The following is a 26,489-nucleotide window of genomic DNA, read 5'->3' on the forward strand; positions in this document are numbered from 1 at the left end:
TTTTACGCGAAGGTAACCGATGGGGGTTGGAACGGAGGCTCTTAGCTGCAAGAGCTGCTGGCCTGTCTTCGGTGGTCGTCGGCCTAATGAGCGGACGGCAAAGAACGCTTTTCCAGACGTGGGGCTCAAGAGTTTCCCGATCCGCCGGGGCTCCGAGTTGCAGTTCTGGAACTGGGAGGACTCAGAGCCCTGGCATCTCCAGCGCGCAGTTTTCTACAGCGGCACAGGAGACAGAGGCAGCAGAGGCTGCCGAGGCTCAGCCAGAGTCCGACGATGATGTATTGCTGGTTGCAGTGTACGAAGCAGAGCAGCAGCTAAGTCTAGAGAATGGCGGGTTCTGCACCTCCGCGGGCGCCCTGTGGATTTACCCTACTAATTGCCCAGTGCGGGACTACCAACTGAACATCGCCAGGACCGCTCTGTTTTGCAACACGCTGGTTTGTCTGCCCACCGGCTTGGGAAAGACCTTTATTGCCGCCGTGGTCATGTACAATTTCTACCGCTGGTTCCCTTCTGGCAAAGTGGTTTTCATGGCCCCCACAAAACCTTTGGTCACACAGCAGATCGAAGCTTGCTACCGGGTGATGGGTATCCCGCAGTCCCACATGGCCGAAATGACAGGTATCTTAGAAACAGTTGGCTAATTTGAAATTAAGAGCTGGGCACCCAGGGGAAAGCACGCATTCTGCTGGCAATAGCACTAAGGGAATTCCTGATTCATGTGAAACAGTCCCCAGATCACAATATACTTATTTTACGTCTTCTCCCTTAAGACATCATCTACTTGTAGCAAGCCCATCTCTAATGGATAGGGTTGCTTTATTCAATCTTCAAAGGATTCCTGTAGCATTTTGAAGTCATTTATGTGGGTATACCCCATTGGTAAGTGAACGTGAGTTTTCCTGAATTTCTTCCCCAAAAGGATTTCCCAGTTGAGGATTTTTTTTTCTTTGAATTACTATTTTGTCATTTTGTAGGAATTCCCTAAAGGCGGCTTAGTTGTGGTAAAAGCCAGATTGACATTTTAACCACAACAAAGTTTTAAAATGTAGCATTCCAATGAGAGTCCAATTATCATTTTAGAAGCAGATTACCAAAGCAGGAATATATTCTGATAATAGGCCAGATTATTTATATTTTACAGATAATAGTCTGGGGTTAAGAATGTAAAGTGTCACTTTTATTTACAGGGTCTACTCAGGCTTTCACCAGGAAGGAAATATGGGACAGTAAGAGAGTCCTTTTTCTTACACCTCAAGTCATGGTAAATGATCTTTCTAGAGGAGCTTGTCCTGCTGCTGAAATAAAGTGTCTAGTTATTGATGAAGCTCATAAAGCTCTTGGAAACTATGCTTACTGCCAGGTAATTTTGTTTAAAAAATATTTTATCCTGTAAACCTATTAAAGAGCATTTTGGAGAATAATTATTAATGATTGAAGGTATTGATGGTATTATTATTATTATGAAAGGCCTTATGTCTATTAGCTCAACTGAGGATGATAGGAAATACTATCCTTCATTCAAATCAATGTCTCTGCTGTTTGTTTTTAAAGCTTAAGGAGACCATTCGTGTCTGATGTAGATGGTGAGAGTCGTCATGTTTGAGACAGTGATCCATTATAGGGTATAGAGATGGAGATTTGGTACTAAGATAATAGTCAAAGGATTAGGTCGATATGCAGTGTTATTCCTTGGCAGCTAGGTAAAATAATACTTAACTGTCAGTGTTGGTTTAAGGATTGAATGATGTAATGTATGCAGGTACCTAATACTGACTCCCAGTTAAGTACCTTAGGAATATAAAGTACAAAGGTGAAGAGGTGGAATATAGCTGAAAAGTTACTTAGAAGTAAGGTCCTGAAAGGATTTGTAGTCTATGCTTAGCAGTTTGAATGCCCTTTGTAGGCTATAGGAGATACAGGTGTAGAGACTCATTGAAAAATATTTAGCCGCGGTGATGCCTCAGATTTAAAAGAGATTAGGGGAGAGAAGGGTAAAAGCAAGGTGTACAGTGAGGGGTAGGAGCAATTTAGGATGTCTCCCAGATTTCTGGCTTGGAAGATTGTGAGGATGGTGATGCTATTAGTAGATAAAGACTTCTGGAGGCAGAGAGCATCTAGAGTTTTGTGGAAAGAGTGAGTAGTTTTAAATTGTTGAGTTTGAGGCATCTATGAGGAATCTAGCTGTAATACTCAGTAGGCAGTGGATGACTGAGAAGTACAGATCTCAGTGGAGGGTTCAGAGCTAGAGATACAGATTTGGAAATCATCAGCATATAGGTGGTACATAATTAAAACCAGAATAGCTGATGATGCTAGGGAGAACGTATGCAGTAAGAATAGAAGGACAATTAATTTCATTTAGTGTAAAGAGATGAATTTCACTGCCAGTTTGTGGTTTTATAAAGTAGTTTCCTGTGTACTTGAAGAATTATTGTATTATACCTATTTTTTTATACCTATTATCTTTTTGAGAATTGTCATCTTTCTTAGAGTTGATCTTTGATCTCACCCAAGAGATGGATATATATTTTCCATTTATTTATATCTTTCCAAGTTAAATTAATACCCATTGTGTTAAAGTTTCTACTTGAGAGAGGTATTTAAAACATTTATAACTCATTTGTACATTTAGCAACTTTACTTTCAAAATATTTTAGGCATTAGGTGATTTTTTTTGTTTTGTTTTGGTGCTACACCCACAGCATATGGAAGTTGCCAGTTCAGGGGTCCAATTGGAGCTACATCTGCCAGCCTACGCCACAGCCATAGCAACTTGGGATCTGAGGCGAGTCTGTAACCTACACCACAGCTCATGGCAATGCCAGATCCTCAACCCACTGAGTGGGGCCAGGGATCAAACTTGCATCCTCATAGATACTAGTTGGATTCGTTTCCACTGAGCCATGATGGGAACTCCTTGATTTTTTTTTTAATTTTTTTTTTTTAACTACAAAGGCTTACACTTTTATTGAGTACAGTGAGGCTTGACTGACTTCTTTAATATCCAAACAACTCTGATAGTTTATACTACATTGAATATTTCAGATATAGTTTCCAGGAGGGAGACAGCTTGTGGAAGAATATGGCTTCCTGGGTTAAAAACACAACACCACTTCTACAAAATGCTTGAGAACCCTCTTGGAAAAAAATGTAATGTATTAGGAACATTGTGTCTTGTATCAGTTTTTAATTAGGATGATTGGGCTTAAGTTTCCACTAAGTATAATACTCTGTCTTTATATGTATTCTGTATCTTTCTTTCTTTTTTGGCTGCCCCACAGCTTATGGAGTTCCCAGGCCAGGGGTCAGATCCCAGCTGCAGATGCAACCGAAGCTGCATCTGTGGCAATGCCAGATCCTTAACTCAATTTGCCAAGCGGAGATCGAACCTCTGTTTCAGTGCTCTAGAGATGCCACAGATCCTGTTGCACCACAGCAGGAACTCCTTTGTACCATATTTTTAAAAACTCCATAAATAATAACTTTTTGAGGTGTTCCGGTCGTGGCACAGTGGTTAACGAATCAGACTTGGAACCATGAGGTTTCAGGTTTGATCCCTGGCCTTGCTCAGTGGGTTAAGGATCCGGTGTTGCTGTGAGCTGTGGTATAGGTCTCAGATGTGGCTTGGATCCCGAGTTGCTGTGGCTCTGGCGTAGGCCAGAGGCTACAGCTCTGATGAGACCCCTAGCCTGGGAACCTCCATATGTTATGGGAAGTGGCCCTAGAAAAGGCAAAAAGAAAAAAAGAAATACTTTCTGAGTATTAATATTGTTTAAATTCATTAAAATTGAATTCTTATTAAATTCATTTTTGACATGGGTTGAAATGAGAGCAGTTTTAAGATAATCTGGTTTTAGTGCTATTTACATTAGCCAAGAAATGGGAAGCAACCCAAATGCCCACCAACAGATTGGTTGGATTAAGAAGTGGCATATACATATGTAGTAGGATATTAGTCATAAAAAAGAATGAGATACTGTCATTTGCAGCAATGTGGATAGACCTAGAGAATATTATACTCAGTGAAATAAGTCAAAGAAAGACAAATACTATATGATATTACTTACATATGGAATCTAAAAAAATAATACAAACAAATGTATATAGAAAACAGAAACAGATTCACAGACATAGAAAACAAACTTATGGTTACCAAAAGGGAGAGGGAACAGGGGAGGGACAAATTAGGAGTAATAGGTAAGCAAAAATGATATACTGTAGAGCACAGGGAATTATACCCATTATTTTATAATAATCTTTACTGGAATATAATCCAGAAATACTGAATCTCTATGCTGTACACCTGAAACTAAGACAGTATTATAAATCAACTATACCTCAATTAAAAAAAATTAATAATCAGGCTTTAGTTTCCTTATCTAATGTAGACGTATGGGATACTGAGAGCTGTTACTTTATCTCAGTTTACTTAGAGGTCCTTTTTCCTTTTATTGGGGCATATGGAAATCTGGCAGATTATCAGGTATTAATTATACCAGAAAAGGGTATTGAATTCAAACTGCAAATCCTAGAATAATACTTTGGTGCCATTGAGAAAATGTTTTAGGATTTAAAACTGAAGTTAGATCTTAAAAATAACCTCAAGGGAGTTGTCATAGTGCAGCAGTTTAGGGATTTGGCATTGTCACTGCAGTAAATCAGGTCTCTGCTGTGGCCTTGGTTGGATTCCTGGCCTGGGGGTACCCACATGCTATAGGTGTGGCCAAAATTTTTTTTTAAATCCTAAATTAGCCTTATGCATTTATGAATAAACTTAATTAAAGATTTTTGAGCTTTCCATATGAAATTGAACTTCTTTAAAATCTTTATTGAGGAGTTCCCATTGTGGCTCAGCAGTAACCAAACTGACTAGTATCCATGAGGATGCAGGTTATATCCCTAGCCTTTCTCAGTGAGTTAAGGATCTGGCATTGCCGTGAGCTGTGGTGTAGGTCACAGATGCAGCTCAGATCTGGCATTGCTGTGGCTGTGGCATAGGCCAGCAGCCATAGCTCTGATGCAACCCCTAGCCTGGGAATTTCCATATGTCGTGGATGCAACCCTAAAAAAAAGCAAGAAAAATAAAATCTTTACTAAAACTCTTTCAAATCTAATTTCATATTAATTTTTTTTCTATTTTTATGTTAGGATTTATCTTAATTTGGCAAGTATGCATATGGATATGGCTATAAGGCTAAACTGTGGCCCAAACAATGGAGAATAGACTTGATTTTTTTCCTACCATTTGCCCTTGAATTAATTCTCTGAGTATTTTGATTTGCCTCTTTATAGGCTTTGATGTTGTAGCTTTATGTATAGAAGAAAGCCTAAAGTGGTTTTTACTGGTGTAGAGTATAATCCTAAACCATTTGCTCTTTGGATAATGTAACTAATGATAGTTCCATCCATTAGACGATCAATACTCTAAATAAGGAGTAGTGATAATGGACCGTATATAATAGCTTGTTTAGCAGAATCGTTTTTATTTTTGTATTGGGCAGATGAAATTAAAGAACTTTTTTTTTTCTTAAAGGTTGTAAGAGAACTAGTCAAATATACAAATCACTTTAGGATCTTGGCTCTTAGTGCCACACCAGGTAGTGATATAAAGGTAAGTAAATTTTATTAATATTAAAGAAAATAAGAACTTTTATATGTGGCCAGAAATATTTAGTTTGACATAAGGACTACAGTATTTCCCATAAGATGCCTATCTTTCCTTCTATGGTTGCAGGAGATTTCCTTCATTACTAGTTTTTAGACTTCAGTGTGCCAGAGAATCATCTAAGGCTGCTTAAAATTGTTACTGTTTTCAGCTTTATTTTGAAATGACTTTAGACTTCCAGAATATTTCCAAATATTTGTCTCTGTATCTCCTTTGCTCAGCTTCCTCTAATGTTAATGTATTATATAACCACAGTAAAATTATCAAATCCAAGAAGTTAACATTGGTACAAACCAGTAACTAATCTGCAGACCTTATGTGAGTATTGCCAGCTTTCCTACCAGTATCCTTTTCTGCTCTGGGGTCATCCAGGATCCCACATTGCATTTAGTTGTCATGTCTCCTCAGTACCTTCTAGTCTGTGACAGTTCCTCATTCTTTTCTTGTCTTCTATGACTTTGATGCTCTTGAAGCGTAAGTGCCAGTTATTTTGTTGAATAGCTCTCAATTTGGGTTTGTCTGATGTTTTCTTATGATTGGAATAAAGTTATGTATGCTTTTTGGCAAGAATATCCCAGAGGTGATTCTGTACCTTTCTTAGCACATTGTATCAAGGAGTACTTGATGATTTGTCTTATTACTGCTGCTGTAAATCTTGTCTTGTTTAAAATGAATACTTCCTCCGAGAACTATAAAACTTTAATCAAAGAAATCAAAGAAGATGTAAAGAAATGGAAAGATATTCCATGTTCCTGGATGGGGAAAATCAATATTGTAAAAATGGCCATACTAGCCAAAGCAATCTACAGATTCAATGCAATCCCTATCAAATGACCCATGACATTTTTCACAGAACTAGAACAAACAATCCAAACATTTATATGGAACCACAAAAGACCCAGAATCGCCAAAGCAATCCTGAGAAACAAAAACCAAGCAGGAGGCATAACTCTCCCAGACTTCAAGAAATACTACAAAGCCAGAGTCATCAAAACAGTGTGGTACTGGTATCAAAACAGACAGACAGACCAATGGAACAGAATAGAGAATCCGGAAATAAACCCTGACACCTATGGTCAATTAATCTTTGACAAGGGAGGCAAGAACATCAAATGGGAAAAAGAAAGTCTATTCAGCAAGCATTGCTGGGAAACCTGGACAGCTGCATGCAAAGCAATGAAACGAGAACACACCCTCACACCATGCACAAAAATAAACTCCAAATGGCTGAAAGACTTAAATATACGACAGGACACCATCAAACTCCTAGAAGAAAACATAGGCAAAACACTCTCTGACATCAACATCATGAATATTTTCTCAGGTCAGTCTCCCAAAGCAATAGAAATTAGAGCAAAAATAAACCCATGGGACCTCATTAAACTGAAATGCTTTTGCACAGCAAAGGAAACCCAAAAGAAAACAAAAAGACAACTTACAGAATGGGAGAAAATAGTTTCAAATGATGCAACCGACAAGGGCTTAATCTCTAGAATATATAAGGAATTTATACAACTCAACAGCAAAAAAGCCAACAACCCAATGGAAAAATGGGCAAAACACCTGAATAGACATTTCTCCAAAGAAGATATACAGATGGCCAACAAACACATGAAAAAATGCTCAACATCGCTGGTTATAAGAGAAGTGCAAATCAAAACTACCATGAGATATCACCTCACACCAGTCAGAATGGCCATCATTAATAAATCCACAAATAACAAGTGCTGGAGGGGCTGTGGAGAAAAGGGAACCCTCCTGCACTGTTGGTGGGAATGTAAACTGGTACAGCCACTATGGAGAACAGTTTGGAGATATCTTAGAAATCTATACATAGAACTTCCATATGACCCCACAATCCCACTCTTGGGCATCTATCCGGACAAAACTCTCCTTAAAAGAGACACGTGCACCCGCATGTTCATTGCAGCACTATTCTCAATAGCCAAGACATGGAAACAACCCAAATGTCCATTGACAGAGGATTGGATTCGGAAGAAGTGGTATATATACACAATGGAATACTACTCAGCCATAAAAAAGAATGACATAATGCCATTTGCAGCAACATGGATGGAGCTAGAGACTCTCATACTGAGTGAGATTAGCCAGAAAGACAAAGACAAATACCATATGATATCACTTATAACTGGAATCTAATATCCAGCACAAATGAACATCTCCTCAGAAAAGAAAATCATGGACTTGGAGAAGAGACTTGTGGCTGCCTGATGGGAGGGGGAGGGAGTGGGAGGGATCGGGAGCTTGGGCTTATCAGACACAATTTAGAATAGATTTACAAGGAGATCCTGCTGAGTAGCATTGAGAACTTTGTCTAGATACTCATGTTGCAACAGAAGAAAGGGTGGGGGGAAAATGTAATTGTAATGTATACATGTAAGGATAACCTGACCCCCTTGCTGTACAGTGGGAAAATAAAAAAAAATAATAATAAAATAAAATAAAATGAATACTTCCTGGTTTCTCCATTGTAAAACTATTGTTTTTGTTTTTGTGATTAAGTCTGTTGTGGGGGAGGTACTTGGAGACTATGTAAATATTCTGTTTTGTCATCCAGTGGTGGCTCTTGCTTGCAACAATTTATTTCTGTGCTCTTTGTCTAATCATTATTTCCTCTTTCCCTCCCCCTTTTTTTTTAACATTTAAAAATTTGAATTCTTCTGTAGTGAAGATCTGTATCTTTTCTTCATTTATTTGTAATTCAATTTTTTTTTACATCAATAGAGACTAATGGACGAGTTCCTGTTGTGGCTCAGCAGCAACAGACCTGATAGTATCCCTGAGGACATGGGTTTGGTCCCTGGCCTTGCTCAGTGGGTTAAGGATCTGGCATTGCTGTGAGCTGTGGTGCGGGATCTGGCGTTGCTGTGGCTGTGACACAGCCCTGCAGCTATAGCTCCGATTTGACCCCTGGCCTGGGAACTTCCATATGCCAAGATGCGGACCTAAAAAGACACACACACACACAAACACACACGGATATGTTTTTGTTTGTGGGCAACAACCCAATACTCTCAATAATTTTGTTTCTCAATGTGTTCTAGATTTGGCCATTGGGGGTATCTTGAAGATGGTTCCTCTGTCCTTTAGATAGCACTTTTTTGTTTGTTTTGAACACTTCCTAACTTTCTGTTATTAAAACATATTTTATGCTCACTTAGTATTTTTCCTGTTCTCACTGTGGAATCACCCATTTCTCCAGGCAGCTTGAGTTTTCTTTATTGGAAGATGATAGAAATGCAGATTTTGAGCCCTATTACATGACAGTCTAACTTAGTAGCTGAGTAGTCTTCTGTTTTGGGTTTTGGATAGTTTTTAAGATAGCTTCTGCCAAGCTATGACTTTTTTCCTCTTTCTATAGTTTTGAGGTTTTTAGAAATTTCTATCCTCTCATCTCTCCCCTAATTTTGTTTAAACATGGTTTGATTATTTTTTTAGTCATCTTTTAAGTCTGTGCTTAAATATCATGATTTCAGAAAAATTCACTCCAAGCTATCAAAAGGCAGCTCCTCCCATCTTGTGATTTTCTTAATATTCATAACAATCTGTTATTTTTTTGCTTATTCAGTTGTTGTCTCTTTGCCCCCCTTAAATACATGGATGTAGGGATTATATGTATTTTGGATATACCTCTATCACCAACTCAATACCTAGCATATAGGAGTTACTCAAATATTTGTTGAATGAGTGAATGATTAATACTAAAGTCTTACTCAATTTTAAAAAATGTTCATACATTTATTCTAGCTTTTGAATGTATGTAGCCTGTCAGCAACTGTAGTGTATTACTGTATTAGATACTGTACTAGGTATTGGGAATATAAAAGTAATTAAGACGTGATTTTTGCCCTAGAGTATTTTTTGTCTGAAACTAAGCCCATGAGGCTTTACTAGTTTTTTATTTTTATTTTTTTATTTTAAAGAGTTCTTAATTTCTAGATACTTTCAGGATTCTTCCTCCTTCCCTTCCTTTCTTTTCATTACATTCAGTACTATGGTCTAATGTTGTAGCAGTTGTTTTGCAACAGGTTTTATGTTTTTTGTCTAGTTCCCTATTTTTACAATCAAATTTATAAGCTTTGAATGAATGAAATTTAGCTCCGGAGGAGTTCCTGTTGTGGCGCAGTGGAAACGAATCCGACTAGAAACCATGAGGTTGAGGGTTTGACCCCTGGCCTTGCTCAGTGGGTTAAGGATCTGGTGTTGTCGTGAACTGTGGTGTAGGTCACAGACACGTCTCCAATCTGGCTTTGCTGTGGCTCTGGTGTAGGCCGGCAGCTGTAGCTTCAATTCGACCCCTAGCCTGGGAACCTCCATATGCTGTGGGTATGGCCCTAAAAAGCAAAAAAAAAAAAAAAAAAAAAAAAAAAAGATAAAAGAAGTTTGGCTACAAAAATATTCACATCATATATATTGATTTAAATGGAAAATATTCCATAATTTATTAATAATTGATTTAGAATAGGACCTGTGCTTTCAGTTTCTTAACAAGTCAATTTGTAAAGTATTCGTAAGATACATTTGTATCCTGTAACAGTAACAAGATTTCTTGTGGAGGGAGTTCCCACTGTGGCTCAGGAGGTTAAGAACCTGACATAGTCTCTGTGAAGATGCAGGTTCAATTCCTGGCCTCATTCAGTGTGTTAATGATCCTGTATAGGTCACAGATGTGGCTCATGTCCACCATTGCTGTGGCCTATACAGGCAGGTGCAGCCTCAATTTGACCCCTAACATGGGAAATTCCATATGCTGCAGTGTGGCTGTAAGAAGAAAAAAAAAATCGGTGGAAAAAAGTGTTTGCCAGGGAATCAGGAAATTTGGGTTTTAGTTCTGCCTCTAAAATTGACTATTGTATAATGTTTTGGGGATTTAGTTTGCTAATCTAAAACCTCTATTTGGTCTGAGTCTTTATAAATATTGATAGAATATATCACTGTCATTGGAAAGTGCTAAATGCATTTGAGGAATTTATTGGACATTTACTAATATTCTTATTTCTTGGATGCTTGGCTTGAAGGGCTGCATACAAGAAAGATGTTTCTAAAGACTTTTTCAACAATTTATTGCTATTTTATTTTTTTTAGTGAAAGACTAAAAGATTTAACATGTAATATAGTTTATAATCATACTTAATTGATTTTGTATAGGCTGTGCAACAGGTTATTACTAATCTACTAATTGAGCAGATAGAACTTCGTTCTGAAGATGCTCCAGATATTTTGCCATACTCTCATGAAAGACGAGTTGAAAAACTTGTTGTTCCTCTCAGTGAAGAACTTGCAGCTATCCAAAAGGCATATATACAGGTAAGCCATTTTTATCATCATTGAGGGTTTCAGTAGATGAACTGATAATGTGATTATTTTAGTTAACAAAATCTGACTGTAGGAGTATATAGTTAGAATCATTTTATGTAATTAATGTGGAAAAATTCTTTTTTTTTTTTTTGTCCTCTTTTCAGGGCTGCATCCATGGCATTTGAAGGTTCCCAGGCTAGGGGTCTAATTGGAGCTGTAGCTGCTGTGCTATGCCATAGCCACAGCAACCTTGGGATCTGACCCGTGTTTGCAACCTACACCACAGCTCACGACAATGCCGGATCCTTAACCCACTGAACGAGGCCAGGGATCAAATCTGCATCCTCATGGATGCTAGTCAGATTTGCGTCCGCTGAGCTATGACAGGAACTCCTGAAAAAATTCTTTGAAATTAAAATTTTTGGTATCTGCATCATATTTTATTACACTGGGAAACTATTAGTTAAAGAGGAAATGCAAAATGATGACCATGTCTAAAGCCAATAATAGCCTTACATAGTTTTGCATTTTTTAAAACTTATTTTTCCTGGGAACCTCCATGTGCCACGGAAGCGGCCCAAGAAACGGCAAAAAGACAAAAAAAAACAAAAAAAGGACTGAGCTAGAAATCTATTTATGGAGTTCCTGTCATGGCTCAGTGGTTAACGAATCCAACTAGGAACCATGAGGTTGAGGGTTCGATCCCTGGCCTTGCTCAGTGGATTAAGGATCCGTAATTTGCCGTGAGCTGTGGTGTAGGTTGCAGATGTGGCTCGGATCCCGCGTTGCTGTGGCTCTGGTGTAGGCTGGTGGCTAGAGCTCAGATTAGACCCCTAGCCTGGGAACCTCCATATGCCGAGAGGAGTGGCCCTAGAAAAAGGCAAAAAAAACAAACAAAAAACCCACAAAAACAAAAAACTTATTTTTATTGAAGTATAGTTGATTTACAATGTTGTATTAATTTCTGCTATACAGCAAAGTGATTTAGTTATCACTTTAAAAAAATAATCTTTTCCATTAGTTTATCACAGAGTATTGAATATAGTTCCCTGTGCTATACAGTAGGCCCTTGTTATCCATTGTATATATAATAGTTTGCATCTGTTAATTCTAAATTCCCATTCTATCCCTTTTCCACTCTTTTCCTTGGCAACAAGTCTGTTCTCTATGTGAGTCTGTTTCTGTTTCATATGTGTGTTATATGTTCATGTGTGTTATATTTTAGATTCCACATGTAAGTGATATCATACAGTATTTGTCTAACTTATTTCACTTAGTATGGTTATCTCTGGGTCCATCCATGTTAATGCATATGGCTGAGTAATAGCCATTGTATTTTTGTACCATATCCTCATTATCCATTCATCTATTGATGGACATTTAGTTTGTTTCCATGTCTTGGCTATTGTGAATAGTACTGCTATGAATGAACATAGGGGTACATGTGTCTTTTTGAATTACTGTTATATCTGGAGTTATGCCCAGGAGTGGGATTACTGGTTCATATGGCAATTCTACTTTTAGTTTTATGAGGAACCTCTGTACTGTTTTCCATAGTGGCTGCACCAACTTATATTCCTACCAACAGTGTAGGTAGGGTTCCCTTTCCTCCACATCCTCTCTAGCATTTGCTATTTGTAGACTTTGTAATGATGGCCATTCTGACTGGCGTGAGGTGATACCTCACTGTAGTTTTGATTTGCATTTCCCTCATAATTAGTGATGTTAAGCATCTTTCCATGTGCCTATTGGCCGTTTGTATGTCTTCTTTGGAGAAATGTCTATTTAGTTCTTTTGCCCATTTTTTGATTGGGTTTTTTTTTAATTGTTGTGTTGTATGAGCTGTATACTTTGTATATTTTGGAGATTAAGCCCTTGTCAGTTGTACTGTTTGCAAGTATTTTCTCCTAGTGAGTATTTTTTTTTCTTTCTGTTTATGGTTTTCCATTGCTGTGCAAAAGCTTGTAAGTTTGATTAGGTTTAAGTAAACCTTGTAACTGCTTTATAACCCCCCCCAAACATATATGAACAGATGACACAAAACACAGTGAATTTTCGTATGGTAAACATGTCCAAGACAGGTATCCAGATTCAGTCGGAAGTTTCTTTGTAAGGAAATATATTTTCAATATTTCCCTCCTTGTACAACAGTGTTTTTCAGGCCACCTTGCCCACTGGTGACATTTGGCAATGTCTTGACTAATTTTTGGTTGTTATAACTGGAAGGAGTAGAGTGTGGATTTTTTACTGGCATCTAGTGTTTAGAGGCCAGGAATGTGAAATAGCATCCTGCCATGGACAGGAGAGCCCCCCAACAATAAAGAATTATCTGGTCCAAGTGTTAGTATGTAGCTGTAAGAAAAACTGCTCAGACTGTTATCATTTTCAGTGGGAGAAAGTAATAATTTGGGGTAACAATCGGTTTTCTAAAGTTCATAATTTGTGTCATGCTAGGAGAATACCTTGTTTTTATAACCTCAATGCTGTGGATTAAACAAGGCTGCAGAGTCTTTGCTAGTCTTCCCATTGAGAGGTGGGATACATTTCTGCTTCCCTAGACTCTAGGCTTGCCCTGTGACTGACTTTGATCGGTAGTACAATGTGATGAACCCAAGTTAGCCGTGATGAGTACATGTTAGCCATGTTGAGGAGAAGGGAGGAACCAGTAGATTTCTACAATGAAGGATGTAGACACATGGCCCCAGTACAGCTATTTTAGCTAGCCCCAAGCCCTCTGAGTCTACACACATCAGGACAGAGACAAGCTGTCACTGCAGTGCCCTGACAGAATTTTTTTATTTTTAATATTTTGTTTTGCAGTAATTTTAGACATTCAGAAAATTTGCAAAAAGAGTATAGAGAGTTCCAGTGGCTAGATACTTTGGGACTATGCAAATATCCTATTTCTCAAAATACTTGGTCCATTAATTTTAGCATGTAATGATGGTTTTTGCCTACAACAGTTATTTATGTAGTATTTATCTAATCATTTTTTCTTCTTTCCCTCATTTATTTTACAGTTGATAATTTGAATTATTGTGAAGAACTGTTTCCTCTCCCCACTTACTTATTCAGTTCTTTATATTAATGCGGAATAACGGATAATTATTTTTTCTAATACTATCATTATTAATTTTGTTACTCAGATTGTTCTAGCTTTGGCCATTGGGAGCTCCTTTAAGATGGCTCCTGAGTCCTTAGCCCCTTTTTTTTGGGTGGGGGGAGGAGGACTACTTCCTAACTTTTTGGCATTATAAGATATTTTATGCTCATTCAGTAGTTTTCCTATCTCAGTCGTGGAATCAACAGTCTCTCCAAGGAATCCTCATTTCTATTATGGAAGAATGGTATTTAGAAACCAAGACATGGAGATTTGACATGCTTATTGTGTTGTCATTGCTTTTAGGCCTTCTCTGTCACCTGCTTGAATTCTTCCCTGCGGAAAAAGAATCACAAGCAAATAAGATGGTTGTTGTTTTAATCTGTGATGTTTTGAAGTAGTTTGTTTTGCAGATTGGTAAACAAAACATTTCTCTGTCATTTAACCTTTAAGAGGTTTTTCTTAAAGTTTTATAGGAATATGGTTTGTTTTTGCTTTTTTTTGCTTTTTGCTTTTTAGGCCCATGGGTGCAATATAAGGAAGTTCTCAGACTAGGGATTGAATTGGAGCTGCAGCTGCCAGCCTGTGGCACAGCCACCACAATGCCAGATCCGAGCCACATCTGTGACCTACACCACAGCTCACGGCAACTCCAGATCCTTAACCCACTGAGCAAGGCCAGGGATCAAACCTGAGCTCTCATGGATACTAGTCATGTTTGTTACCATTAAGCCATGATAGAAACTCCATTTTTTTTTTAATTATTTGTAACAAAATTCTAAGTTTTAATAATTTAAGAATTGGCCAAATCTTTCTGGTAATCATCTCATAAATGCTAATACATTTGGTTATGATTAAAATCACTCTACTTGTAAGAATCTAAAAGTTGTAATTTATTTAATCACACATGATAATTTACTGATATTTTTAGAGTGCTTTTTTTTTCTCTTTATTTTTTTTTTTGCCTTGTGGGAGCCCAAATGCCCACTTCATCCCCAGAGTACCGCTGCTGCCACCAGTGCAGCAGCAGGCCCTGTTGCTTGCACCCCTCACCTCTTGTGAGGCCCCCAGTCTTAGTGGGGAAACATGTTGCCTAGAAGTGGAAGGGTGCTGGCCAGGTCACTATCTAAGGTCCCTCTCCTTTGCATCCCGGGGCCTGATGGCGGGGGTGAGGGGAGTGGGTTGGAGGGGTGCTTGTTGGGCTGGACAGTGCTATTGCTCTCCCCAACCAAGAAAAAAAAGAAACTCTTTGTTCTCCTTATTTAATAATGACCTCTTTCCCCTCAAAGACTCTACAGCATTATTGCATTTTAGGTTCTTGAATGTATTTATCATAATCGAAATTCTCTACTTTGTTCACTTCTTTATTCTTTTCTTCCCTCTTCATTTCTCTCAGCCACAGTATCCCTAGCATCAGGAACAATGCTTGATATATAGTATGTGCTTAATAAATATTTTGGAAAGAATGAATCAGTGAATAAAATTGAATGTACTCAAGGTATTTTGATTTAGTCATCACTCTACAAATATTTGCCTATGTGCAGACTTTGTTCTAGGCACTGAAGAGGCAACAGAGAAGAAATCAAGGCTCTCCTATCATTGTGCTTAGGTTGGGGGAAAGGGAGGAGAGTTAAGAAACAAACAGATATATACATGTATATTTAATAACTTATAAGGAAAATAATCTGAAGAAAACTAAATCATTATGCTGTACACCGGAAACTAACATGACGTAAATCAACTATACTTCAATTTTTTAAAAATCGAAAAAAGGGGAGTTCCTGTTGGCTTAGCACTTAACGAACCTAACATCCATGAGGACGTGGGCTCGATCCCTGGCCTGGATCAGTGGGTTAAAGATCTGGTGTTGCCGTGAGCTGTGGTGTAGTTCGCAGACGTGGCTCAGCTCCTGCATTGCCATGGCTCTGGTATAGGCTGGCGGCTACAGCTCTGATTGGACCCCTAACCTGGGAACCTCTGTATGCTGTCGGAATGGCCCTAGAAAGACAAAAATAAATAAATAAATAAATATTGAAAAAATAAACAGATAAACACATATTCTTAAATTATATGTGGATCTAATAGTTGCTTGTGTTGACTCATGGATATTATCTGGGTATAAAAGTTAAGTACTTTGAAATATGATCATCCTTTCTGTATCTAAAAATTCATTTCAAGACAAACTTTATTTAATATATAATTTAATATATATAACTGTTCTAGTGTGTGAGGAAATACTTGTTTTTGAAAAAGGGTTTTCAAGCAAACTTTAACTAAATTTCCTTAAAATTTGCAGATTTTGGAAGCATTTGCCCATTCTTTGATTCAAAGAAATGTTTTGATGAGAAGGGATATCCCAAATCTAACAAAGTACCAAATAATTCTGGCAAGAGATCAATTTAGGAAAAATCCATCTCCAAATATTGTGGTGGGTATTTAACTTAATTTAATTTAATTTAATTTAATTTAATTTTATTTTTTGCTTTTTAGGGCCACACCTGCAACATATGGAGATTCTCAGGCTAGGGGTCAGATTGGAGCTACAGCTGTTGGCCTACGCCATAGCCACAGCAATGCAGGATCTTAGCCAAGTCTGCAGCCTACACCACAGCTCACGGCAACGCCAGATCCTTAACCCACTGAGTGAGGCCAGAAATCAAACCCTCAACCTCATGGTTCCTAGTCAGATTTGTTTCCATTGCACCATGATGGGAACTCCATGGTGGGTATTTTAAAGTAAATTTTGATAATAGACTAAGTTTTTACTCAGAGCTAGGATGAAGTATAAATAATGATTGTTTTTTGGTATGTATTAGCTCATCAAGAGTTCAGGTATGATTTATATAATTTATAAAAGCATGAAAAAAATCTAGTAGAAATACAGTTTAATGATGTGAATTAAGATAAATTTATCTTATGATTTTAATTAAATTGGTCTTTTTAGTTCACTTCTCTTTTGCAAAGTCACAGGGTCATAAGAGGGTATAACTTTTAGACCCATAGCATTTAATCTTAAATCTCCATTCTGAGGTTGGAAGAGACATCACAGTAAGCTTCTTATTTTTAATCTTCATTAGGAAAAAAATAGGTAGACAGGAACATATCCATCAAGTTAAGTCCAAAGTCAAAAGAGATGCTCACATGTGCAAAAAGGCACTGAGTCATTCTTGGAACTGAGTGGGAATGCATGTGCAAAAGGACAGAGGCAATTGAATGAAGGTATGAGGGGGACAGTGAGCAAGCCAATTTGGCTGAGGTGAAGGGTTGAGGAAGTCAGATAGGATCATTAATCTAGGTTGTGACCACATGGGAGTAGCTTTCAGTGATATACTAGAAAAATGAACTTTATTCTGTAATATCTGAGGAACCACAAGGGAATTTCCTGTGAAGTTGCAGTATATTTTACTAAACTTTGTTTTATTTTTTGTCTTTTGTCTTTGTTAGGGCCGTACCCGCAGCATATGGAGGTTCCCAGGCTAGGGGTCTAATTGGAGCTGTTGCTGCCAGTCTATGCTGGAGCCACAGCAACGCTAGATCCAAGCCGCGTCTGTGACCTACACCACAGCTTAGGGCAATGCTGGATCCTTAACCCACTGAGCGAGGCCAAGGATCAAACCCGAAATCTTATGGTTCCTAGTCGAATTCATTTCCACTGTGCCACAATGGGAACTCCCTATTTTACTAAACTTTAATAAAATGTTTTAAAATTTCTGCTAGGAGATTAGAGTTTCCTGAAATTTAAAATTTTAAACCTAAACCTGCTGAACTTGATTTCACTGATGAGGGTTTGTATTTTATATAGAGGTCATTTACCCTTTTAGGTAATTAGGGTGCCATTTTAGGGCATTTTTCACTATCCTGGCAACATTTAAAATGATTGTAACTGATGTTAAATTCTACTAAAAATGTAAGGTATTAAATAATAGTCTTCATCTGTAATAAAGGAAAAGAAAATATATTCTCAGAGTTCCCATTGTGGCTTAGTGGTAACCAACCCAACTAGTTTCTGTGAGGATGCGGGTTTGATCCCTGGCCCCGCTGAGTGGGTTAAGGATCCAGTGTTGCTGCAGTGTGGGTCACAGACGCAGTTCAGATCCAGAATTGCTGTGGCCTGTGGTCTGATTCTAGCCTGGGAAATTCCATATGCCCTGGTTGTGGCCCTAAAAAGAAAAAGAAAAAAAAAGAGACAGATTTTATATATGGAAAATATGTTGACACCTTTCCATAGCAACATCTTGGGACATTCACTGGAACCACTAAGTTCTACACAGAACATGCATCTTCATTTCTTTCTTTGGGTAAATTTGATGTGTGTTTGTTTTTTCTAGGGAATGCAGCAAGGCATAATTGAGGGAGAGTTTGCTATTTGTATTAGCTTATATCATGGTTATGAATTATTGCAGCAAATGGGAATGAGATCATTATATTTCTTTCTCTGCGGAATTATGGATGGAACTAAAGGTAACATGAAATTATTTAAGGAAGTGCTGACATGTATTATTTTGGTTAAAAATATGTATTGAACAGTTTGAGTTACTTAAGATGCTTCATTTTAAGTAGCAGTGAAATAGTTACATAATAACAAATGACTTCCCCCATCCATCCATCCATCCTTCCTTCCTTCTTTCTTTCTTTTTCTTTTTCTCTCTCTTTCTCTTTCTTTCTTTCACAATAGACATATATTTCCCACAGTTCTGTAGGCTGAGATGTCCAACGTCAAGGTACCAGCCCATGTTTCTTTGATTCTGACAAGTGGATAGAAAAAGGAAGCCATTCATTAATATGTACCTGAATACAGAACTGGAAAAACTTTCTGGTTTTCATTTTTAAATTTGAAATACTTGCATTCATTGCTGAAGGTTAATTTCTTTTAAATAAATAATACATTTAATCAGTTTCCTTACATTTATTTATTGGGAGAATATTTTCTTAATTTCTGAAGGAATGACTCGGGCAAAAAATGAACTTAGCCGAAATGAGGACTTCATGAAACTCTATAATCATCTGGAGTACATGTTTGCACATACACGTAGTACTTCAACAAGTGGCATTTCTGCTATCCAAAAAGGTTTGGTTTTTCTTTTAAAATTTTATGTTGTTTCTTCTTTATCAAGGTTAATTTTAAAACTATGCTCCATTGATCCACATGTCTATTTATACCTAGTTATATTTCTGTTAAATGCTAAAATATTTTATTCTTCAACTTAGGATAAATATATATTAAAGCAGTTTATAAACTTTAAATATATAGTAGAAATTAGTAGTAGTTGTTGCTGGTAGTGAAAATTCTCAGAGCTACCCAAAACTGATTTATAGCTTAGCTAAATGTGAATTTTCCCCTTGTACTTTGCTGCTGATTCCCATTTGGATTCTTTCTCAGAATGAAATTTTTATAAAAATTCAAACTTTATTTAATTTTTTGTCATGTTTTATTTTTATTTATTTATTTGTTTCTAGGAGATAAAGATAAAAAATTCTGCTATAGTCATCCAAAATTAAAGAAATTGGAAGAAGTTGTGGTTGAACACTTCAAGTCATGGAATGGTAGGTCATATTTAAGAGTCTCAAAGCAAGGCAAAGTTAATGAAAAAGCTAAAAATCCGACTTACTAGTTTGTGCTAACATAGATGGAGAAGATGGACTTTTAATTATTCTGGATAGTAAATATAAAAAAGCTCTGAGAAATTTGGAGAGGATAAGGGGCCAGGAGAATGGTGGAAATGTTAAGAATAGGGTACTATATGAAAAAGGAAAGTCAGTCTGGGGCAATATAAGGGAAGTGGATAGTAAAACAATATATAATTGTAGGGAAAGGTAAACTAGGTAAGGGCATAGAGAGTCACGAAGGAGGATGTTTTATATAGGGTTTTTAGAGAAAGCGTCTCTGTAGAACAATGGAAGTGAGGGTGCAAGCCTGTGGATATCTATAGGAGGATCATTCCAGGTAGAGAGAATTGAAGATTCAAAGGCCCTGAGACAGTAGGGTGCTTGGTACGATTAAGGATCAGTAACCAAACCCATTGGGCTGGAGTAATGTAATGAGGATAAGAGTGGTGTAGGTGGAGATTGGGGAGGTAGCAAGGGGCCAGATTATGTAGGGTGTGTAGGCCATGTCAGGACTTTGGATTTTATTCTATGAATGCCTATGCTTTGTGGAACTATTACAGAGGCATTTAGAGCAGCAGAGTGACATGATACATTTAAAAAACTCTGCTAAACATTACCCATAGGAGGCTATTGTAATTGTCTAAGATGATTACAGATGATGATGACATGTACCAAGACAGTAGTACCAAGCAGCAAGGTGGTACTGAGAAGTGGTTATAGATTCTAGATATATCTGAAGTTGGAGCCAAAAGTATTTGTTGATTGATTGGACATTGGGTATGAGAAAATAAAGGAATCATATGGATAGTGTTGTATGTATCTCTTGTGTGTACATGTGTACGAGTGTGTGTTTGATTATATGAACAAAGAGAAAATTAAAAATATAGAGAAGGAAGAACAAACATGATAGGATTCTTTTGAGACATCTAAGTGGAGATGTGTAGGCATTGGATAAGTGAACCTGGGTCTCAGAAGAATGGTCTGTTTTTTTTTTAAATCTATTTATACCTATATTTATATGTGAATTTTGGAGTTATCAGCATAAAGGCAATATTTAAAGTTTCAGGAATGGATGTGATCATATCACCAGGAATACAGTTTAGAGACAAGAGAGGGCCCAGAATTAGTCCTACAGAATACCTGTATAGAATACATTTAGAGTTCAGAGTAGAAGATGCCACAAAAGAGACTGAGAAAGAAACCAGATAAGTATCAGGGACACTATTTCAGCAGGAGGGAGTGGACTATATTAAACTGCTGAAAAGTATAGTCAGATGAACTGAAAAACATCCATTGAGGTTGGCAATATAGAAGTTATTGATGACTTTGGTAGAGGAGCTTTAGTGGAATGAAGCTATGCAGGCTGTGGCCCATTGAAAGAGACAGGCTTTGCACTGTATATAGCTATTGACCAGGAGTAGGGGCAGATGTAGAGGCTTGTTGCTATGGTGATTCAAAGGCATTTTGTTTGGAGTAATTTTCCTTGCCTCAGCAGCTGCTTCTTTTTCCTTATGTATTATACATTAACTTTATTAAGTCATTTAATTCATTGGGTTGTTATGAAGACTAAGTGAGTTAATATATAAAATGCTTAGTGAAGTCCCTGGCACACATGTGATGATTAACATAATTCATATTTAAGAAAGAAAGATTGTCATAGTCCCTTGCAAGGTTAAAAACAAGAAAGTAACAAAAAACCCACACAATTTAGAGTTATTGCTGTACACAAATATACATACTTTACATTTACTATTTCATGTAAGCATCACTTCAGCCCTTTTTTTTTTTTTTAATTTTCATTATTATTGTTGTTATTTTCTTTTTTGGTCACCCCAAAGCACATGGAGTTCCTGGGCCAGGGGTCAGATCTGAACTGCTGTTATGACCCACACTGATGCTATGACAATATCAGATCCCTAAACCACTGTTCTGGGCTGGGGATCATACCTATGTCCCAGCGCTCCAGATAAGGTGCTGATCCCACTGTACCACAGCAGGAACTCCTCAGTCCATTTTAGATACAATGAAACTAAAGCTTAAAGAGATTAAATGACTACCATAGTCAAGCATCACCCAGAGACTACATGGTCCAGCCCCCAAATCATGTTCTTGTTTTGTTTATTCTACTGCCTCTGAAGCACAAGAGACATTGGGTTACAACTTTGTGATTGATTCTAGAGTATATTCTGCAGTTTTCCTTGGAGAATTTGAAAGTATCAGTAATTCAGGGACAGAGTACCATGGTCTAGATTAAGATAGTGCCTTTAGTGAGCAAAAAGGAAAGGGAAGAATTACAAAATCAGTGGGAGTTTTGCAGTCCTGTGCTTCTGATTTAGAAGGAAAAGGGGAATAATAGGCATCATGCATAAATTGAAGGACTGGTCAAGAGGTAATTTTTATTTGTTTGGGTTTTTATTTTATGATAGCCAGTGAGAGATAAGAAGCCAAGTTTATTAAGATTATTAGAAATGGTAGGAGGAAAACCAGCAAAGGTTTAAGGTGCCTTAAACTTTTTTATTAAACAGTTGTCACTCAGTATATAGTTTCAGGCTTGTCTTTTGAACTAGTTCTTATCTAAATGCTTTTTAAAAAGTTGTAATTAAAGTATTTTTTGCTGTATAGCTCAAAACACGTCTGACAAGAAATGTGACAAGACCAGAGTAATGATCTTCTCTTCATTTCGAGATAGTGTTCAAGAAATCGCAGAAATGCTTTTGCGGCATCAGCCAATTATTAGAGTAATGACTTTTGTTGGCCATGCCTCCGGGAAAAGCATGAAGGGCTTTACCCAGAAGGAGCAACTGGAGGTAAGTATTTTGGGAGATGATGAATATAAAATTAAAATTGATTAGCTTTGCACTTAGGCCTTGTTTTAACTTACTGGTTAGTTGGCTATATCTTAAGATAATTTTATAGTAAATATATAAATAAAGCTAGGTATATTTAGAAAGATTGAAAATAGTGTTTTTTGTGGTTTTGAAACTTTTTTTTGAAGTATAACGGTTAAGCAGAAAGGCTCTGGAATCATACTATGTAGGTTGGTATCTTGGCTCTTCCACATGTAAGTTTCTTTACTTCCTGTATCTCAGTTTTCCTTAGCTATAAAGATACTTCATAAAACTCTTGTAAGCATTAAATGAACTCGTACTGTAGAGCCTTCATTAAATGTTTATTATTTATTTAAGTCACCTTAGTTAATTCCACACAAATAATGAGCTTATCACTTTTTTCTGTTACTTAAAAATATGGTCAGAGGAAACCATGGTGGTATTTAAGGTAGCTGTATGCTCTGAATAGAGGTCGTAAATTTTCTGAGTGCTGTGATAAGTTTTTTGGGAATTTTAGGCTATTGATTTTTAGAAACTATATAGAGATGTTTGCAGATTAGCTACAGTTAGGAATGTCTTTAATGTCTAATTCACTGAGAGATCCTTTCTTGATTCTGTCAACATTAATAGATGAGGAATTCTTTTATTTAAATATTTCTTTTACCAGTCCTCACTGCACTAAGAGGAGTCAGTTTAAGCAGATGGGGTCTAGTGGAGAGAGTCTAGGAAGTTTTCCTAAGTCTGAATGTAACATTTTTCCTTATGTCATGTCTAATAAGTCCTTTAAAGGTTTAGGCATCTAGTGGGTGATATTAATAATGTTAATGTTTAAATGTGAATGAAAAATGAAGTATATTTTTGCCCAAGGTGTCAAGTATTTTGAAATACCCATAGTACCTAACCTAACCCCTGACCAATTTCATTAGTACCTAAAGTCATTTCCTGAGTTTGTCAGTTACCATAAGAATCCTTATAGATTTAGTAGACTCTGTGTTTTTGTTTTTGGTTTTTTTTTTTTTTTTTTTTGGCATATGGAAGTTCTCAGGCTAGGGGTTATATTGGAGTTGCCGCCACCTACCTATGCCACAGCCACAGCAATACCAGATCCAAGCTGCATCTGCGACCTTCGCTGCAGCTTGTGGCAATGCTGGATCCTTAACCCACTACACAAGGCCAGGGATCAAACCTGCATCCTCATGGATACTAGTCGGGTTCTTAACCTGCTGAGCCTCAATGGGAACTCCTTGACTTTGTCTTTTACTCGTGTTTATCAATAATATTTTTATGTAGGCTATAGTAACAACCTTTTTTATTACTCCTGTACATGATTGCTTTCATAACAGCAGTTTTATTCTGAAGTAAGCTTTCATACAAATAATTGCAATGGAATTATTCTTTTACTTAGAAATGGTGAAGTGGGAGTGGAAGTTGGGGGTGAGATTCTTTGGGGCCTTATAGGTCACTTCCACTTTAATGACTTTGGCTTTTACTCTGAGTGAGGTGACAGGAAGCCCTTGGAGAATATGGAGCAGAAGGTCATGGCCTGATTGATACTTTAAAAGAATCACACTGGCTGCTATTTTAAGAATAAACTATAGGGGGCAAAGGCGGAAATAGGAAGACCAATAGGAAGACTTACTATAATAATTCAAGTAAAGATGAGCGTGGCTGGGACTACGGTGGTAGCGGAGAAGGTTGTGAGAAATGATTGGACTCTGAATATATTTCGAAGGTCAAACTGGCAGGACTTACTGACAAATTAGAGTGGAATGTGAGATAAAGGAGTGTGAAGGCTAATTCCAGTGTTTTTGACCTGAGCAACTAGAACAAGTTGGCTATTAACTAAGGTGGATAAGATTGCAGGAAAGGCAAGTTTTGTAGAGAATATTAGCTTGGTTTTGGACAAATTAACTTTGGCATGCCTCTGAGATTAATGGCTTTTAAACTGTCAAAACTGATAGAGGACCAGTTTATTTCTTGCTAATACGTCACAGACAGATACCTTTGAATACTACAGTAAAAAATAAATTACTAGAAGAGTAAAATTAATGAAAAAAATTCATTTCTAGATTTTTTTTTAATTATTAGAGTCAACAAATTTACAGTAGCTCTGTCAAGTTTCTAAAGCCTTATTCTTAATTTTTGTAGTCTTGTCAGGCAGTAACAAACAGTTTATGAACTGGTACTGGTATCAGTACCAGTAATAAATAATTCATGGACTACACTTTTTGTAATACTATTTTATTTTATTAATTAATTAATTTATTTTGGCTGCAGCTGTGGCATATGGAAGTTCCTGGGCCAGGGATCAAATTCAAGCTGCAGCTGTGACCTGAGCTGCTGCAGAGAGAGCGCCGGATCCTTAACCCTCTGTGCTGCAGTGGGAACTCCTGAGTAACACTATTTTAAACATCAAGTAGGGAGTTCCCGTTGTGGCGCAGTGGTTAACGAATCCGAGTAGGAACCATGAGGTTGCGGGTTCGGTTCCTGCCCTTGCTCAGTGGGTTAACGATCCGGCGTTGCCGTGAGCTGTGGTGTAGGTTGCAGACGCGGCTTGGATCCCATGTTGCTGTGGCTCTGGTGTAGGCCGGCCGCTACAGCTCCGATTGGACCCCTAGCCTGGGAACCTCCATATGCCACAGGAGCGGCCCAAGAAATGGCAAAAAGACAAAAAAAAATTTAAAAAATAAAAATAAACATCAAGTAGAGATGTTGAATGAACAATTGAATGAATATGTAAGTCTTGGGTTCATAGGTTCAAGGGTTTATAAAAATATATACTTGGTTCCTTTTTTTTTTTTGTCAATGCCGGATCCTTAACCCACTGAGCTAGGCCAGGGATTGAACCCGATCCTCATAGTTCCTAGTTGGATTGCTTAACCACTGAGCCAGGATGGGAACTCCCAAAAATATATACTTGGGAATCATCACCGTGTAGATGAGACTGGATGAAATTGCCAAGTGATTGAATGGGGATAGAGAAGATGTCCAAACACTGAGCCCTGGGATACTTCATTTTTATGGGAGGTAGCAGTGATTATGATTCCCTAAGGAATCAGAATAAGTGGCTAGTGAAATAGGAGAAAGACCCAGAAGAGTGTGGTATATTGGGCCAAATGTGGGGGAAGAAATGACTAAATGTATAAATCTGCTGGTAGGTCATATACATGGGAATCGAGTATTGGTTTAAGAGATGAGGAGGCAGATGACCTTGAAAAGACTATTTTCAGTGGAATAGAGGGACAGTGCACCATTGAGAAGAGTGGAGATGGCAAGTATACAAGTCTTTCAAGGATTATTACTGTAAAGGGGCGCATACATGGAAGTAGTTTTTTTGTTTGTTTTATGCTGAGGTATGTAACAGTATACTTGTATGCTTTAGGAATGATCAGTTGAGAAAGAAAAATTGATGATAGGGCAGAGAGAAGGGTATTTCTGGGGTGATCTTTGAATAAATGAGAGAAAAGGATGGGGTCTAGTACAAAACTATGGGAGGTGACCTCAGTTTAGAATATGGATCATTTGTTCAGAACAATAGGAGGGAAGGTGAATTGTACAAGCACAGGTAGAGGTGGGTAGGTGGATGTGGCAGTGAAACCTTGTCGAAGGTCTTTTTTGATTGCTCAATTTTTGTCTTGTCACTAACTGAGTGTGAGGATGGGGAAGAAATGTTAGAAGTTTGATCAGAGAGGTGTGAGTAGGAAACAGTTATCAGAATGGGGAGAGTGAATGAATAGGGGAAATATAACGTGATTTTCAGATAGCACTAAGGTCACTCAAAGTGAGATAGGAGTTTAAAGTGAAACTAGTCAGCATGGTTGGTGTTTTCCTTTAGCCATTTTCAACTGCATTAATACAGGCTCAGACCACATAGAAAGTAAGATATAGTCAGGGCTGCAGTTTGGTCAGAGAAATATGGAGTGGGAGAGGAGCAAGGGAGTGGAATATAAGCAGAGAAAAATGGTAG

At 37.6% G+C, this 26,489-nt stretch overlaps 1 protein-coding gene across 1 annotated transcript in view; it reads left to right on the top strand.

Moving 5' to 3' along the window:
- The first annotated feature begins 1 nt into the window (after nt 1).
- Nucleotides 2-26,489, top strand: part of FANCM (FA complementation group M) — a 65,105-nt gene continuing 38,617 nt past the window's right edge. The window contains exons 1-9 of the mRNA XM_047767254.1: nt 2-621; nt 1,191-1,363; nt 5,537-5,614; nt 10,838-10,996; nt 16,384-16,515; nt 18,416-18,548; nt 19,030-19,155; nt 19,545-19,631; nt 22,317-22,501. Coding sequence (XP_047623210.1) covers nt 87-621; nt 1,191-1,363; nt 5,537-5,614; nt 10,838-10,996; nt 16,384-16,515; nt 18,416-18,548; nt 19,030-19,155; nt 19,545-19,631; nt 22,317-22,501 — 1,608 coding nt within the window. The 5' untranslated portion in view covers nt 2-86. The remainder of the gene's footprint in view (nt 622-1,190; nt 1,364-5,536; nt 5,615-10,837; nt 10,997-16,383; nt 16,516-18,415; nt 18,549-19,029; nt 19,156-19,544; nt 19,632-22,316; nt 22,502-26,489) is intronic.

The sequence above is a fragment of the Phacochoerus africanus genome, chromosome 2, assembly GCF_016906955.1.
Source record: "Phacochoerus africanus isolate WHEZ1 chromosome 2, ROS_Pafr_v1, whole genome shotgun sequence".
NCBI lineage: Eukaryota > Metazoa > Chordata > Mammalia > Artiodactyla > Suidae > Phacochoerus > Phacochoerus africanus.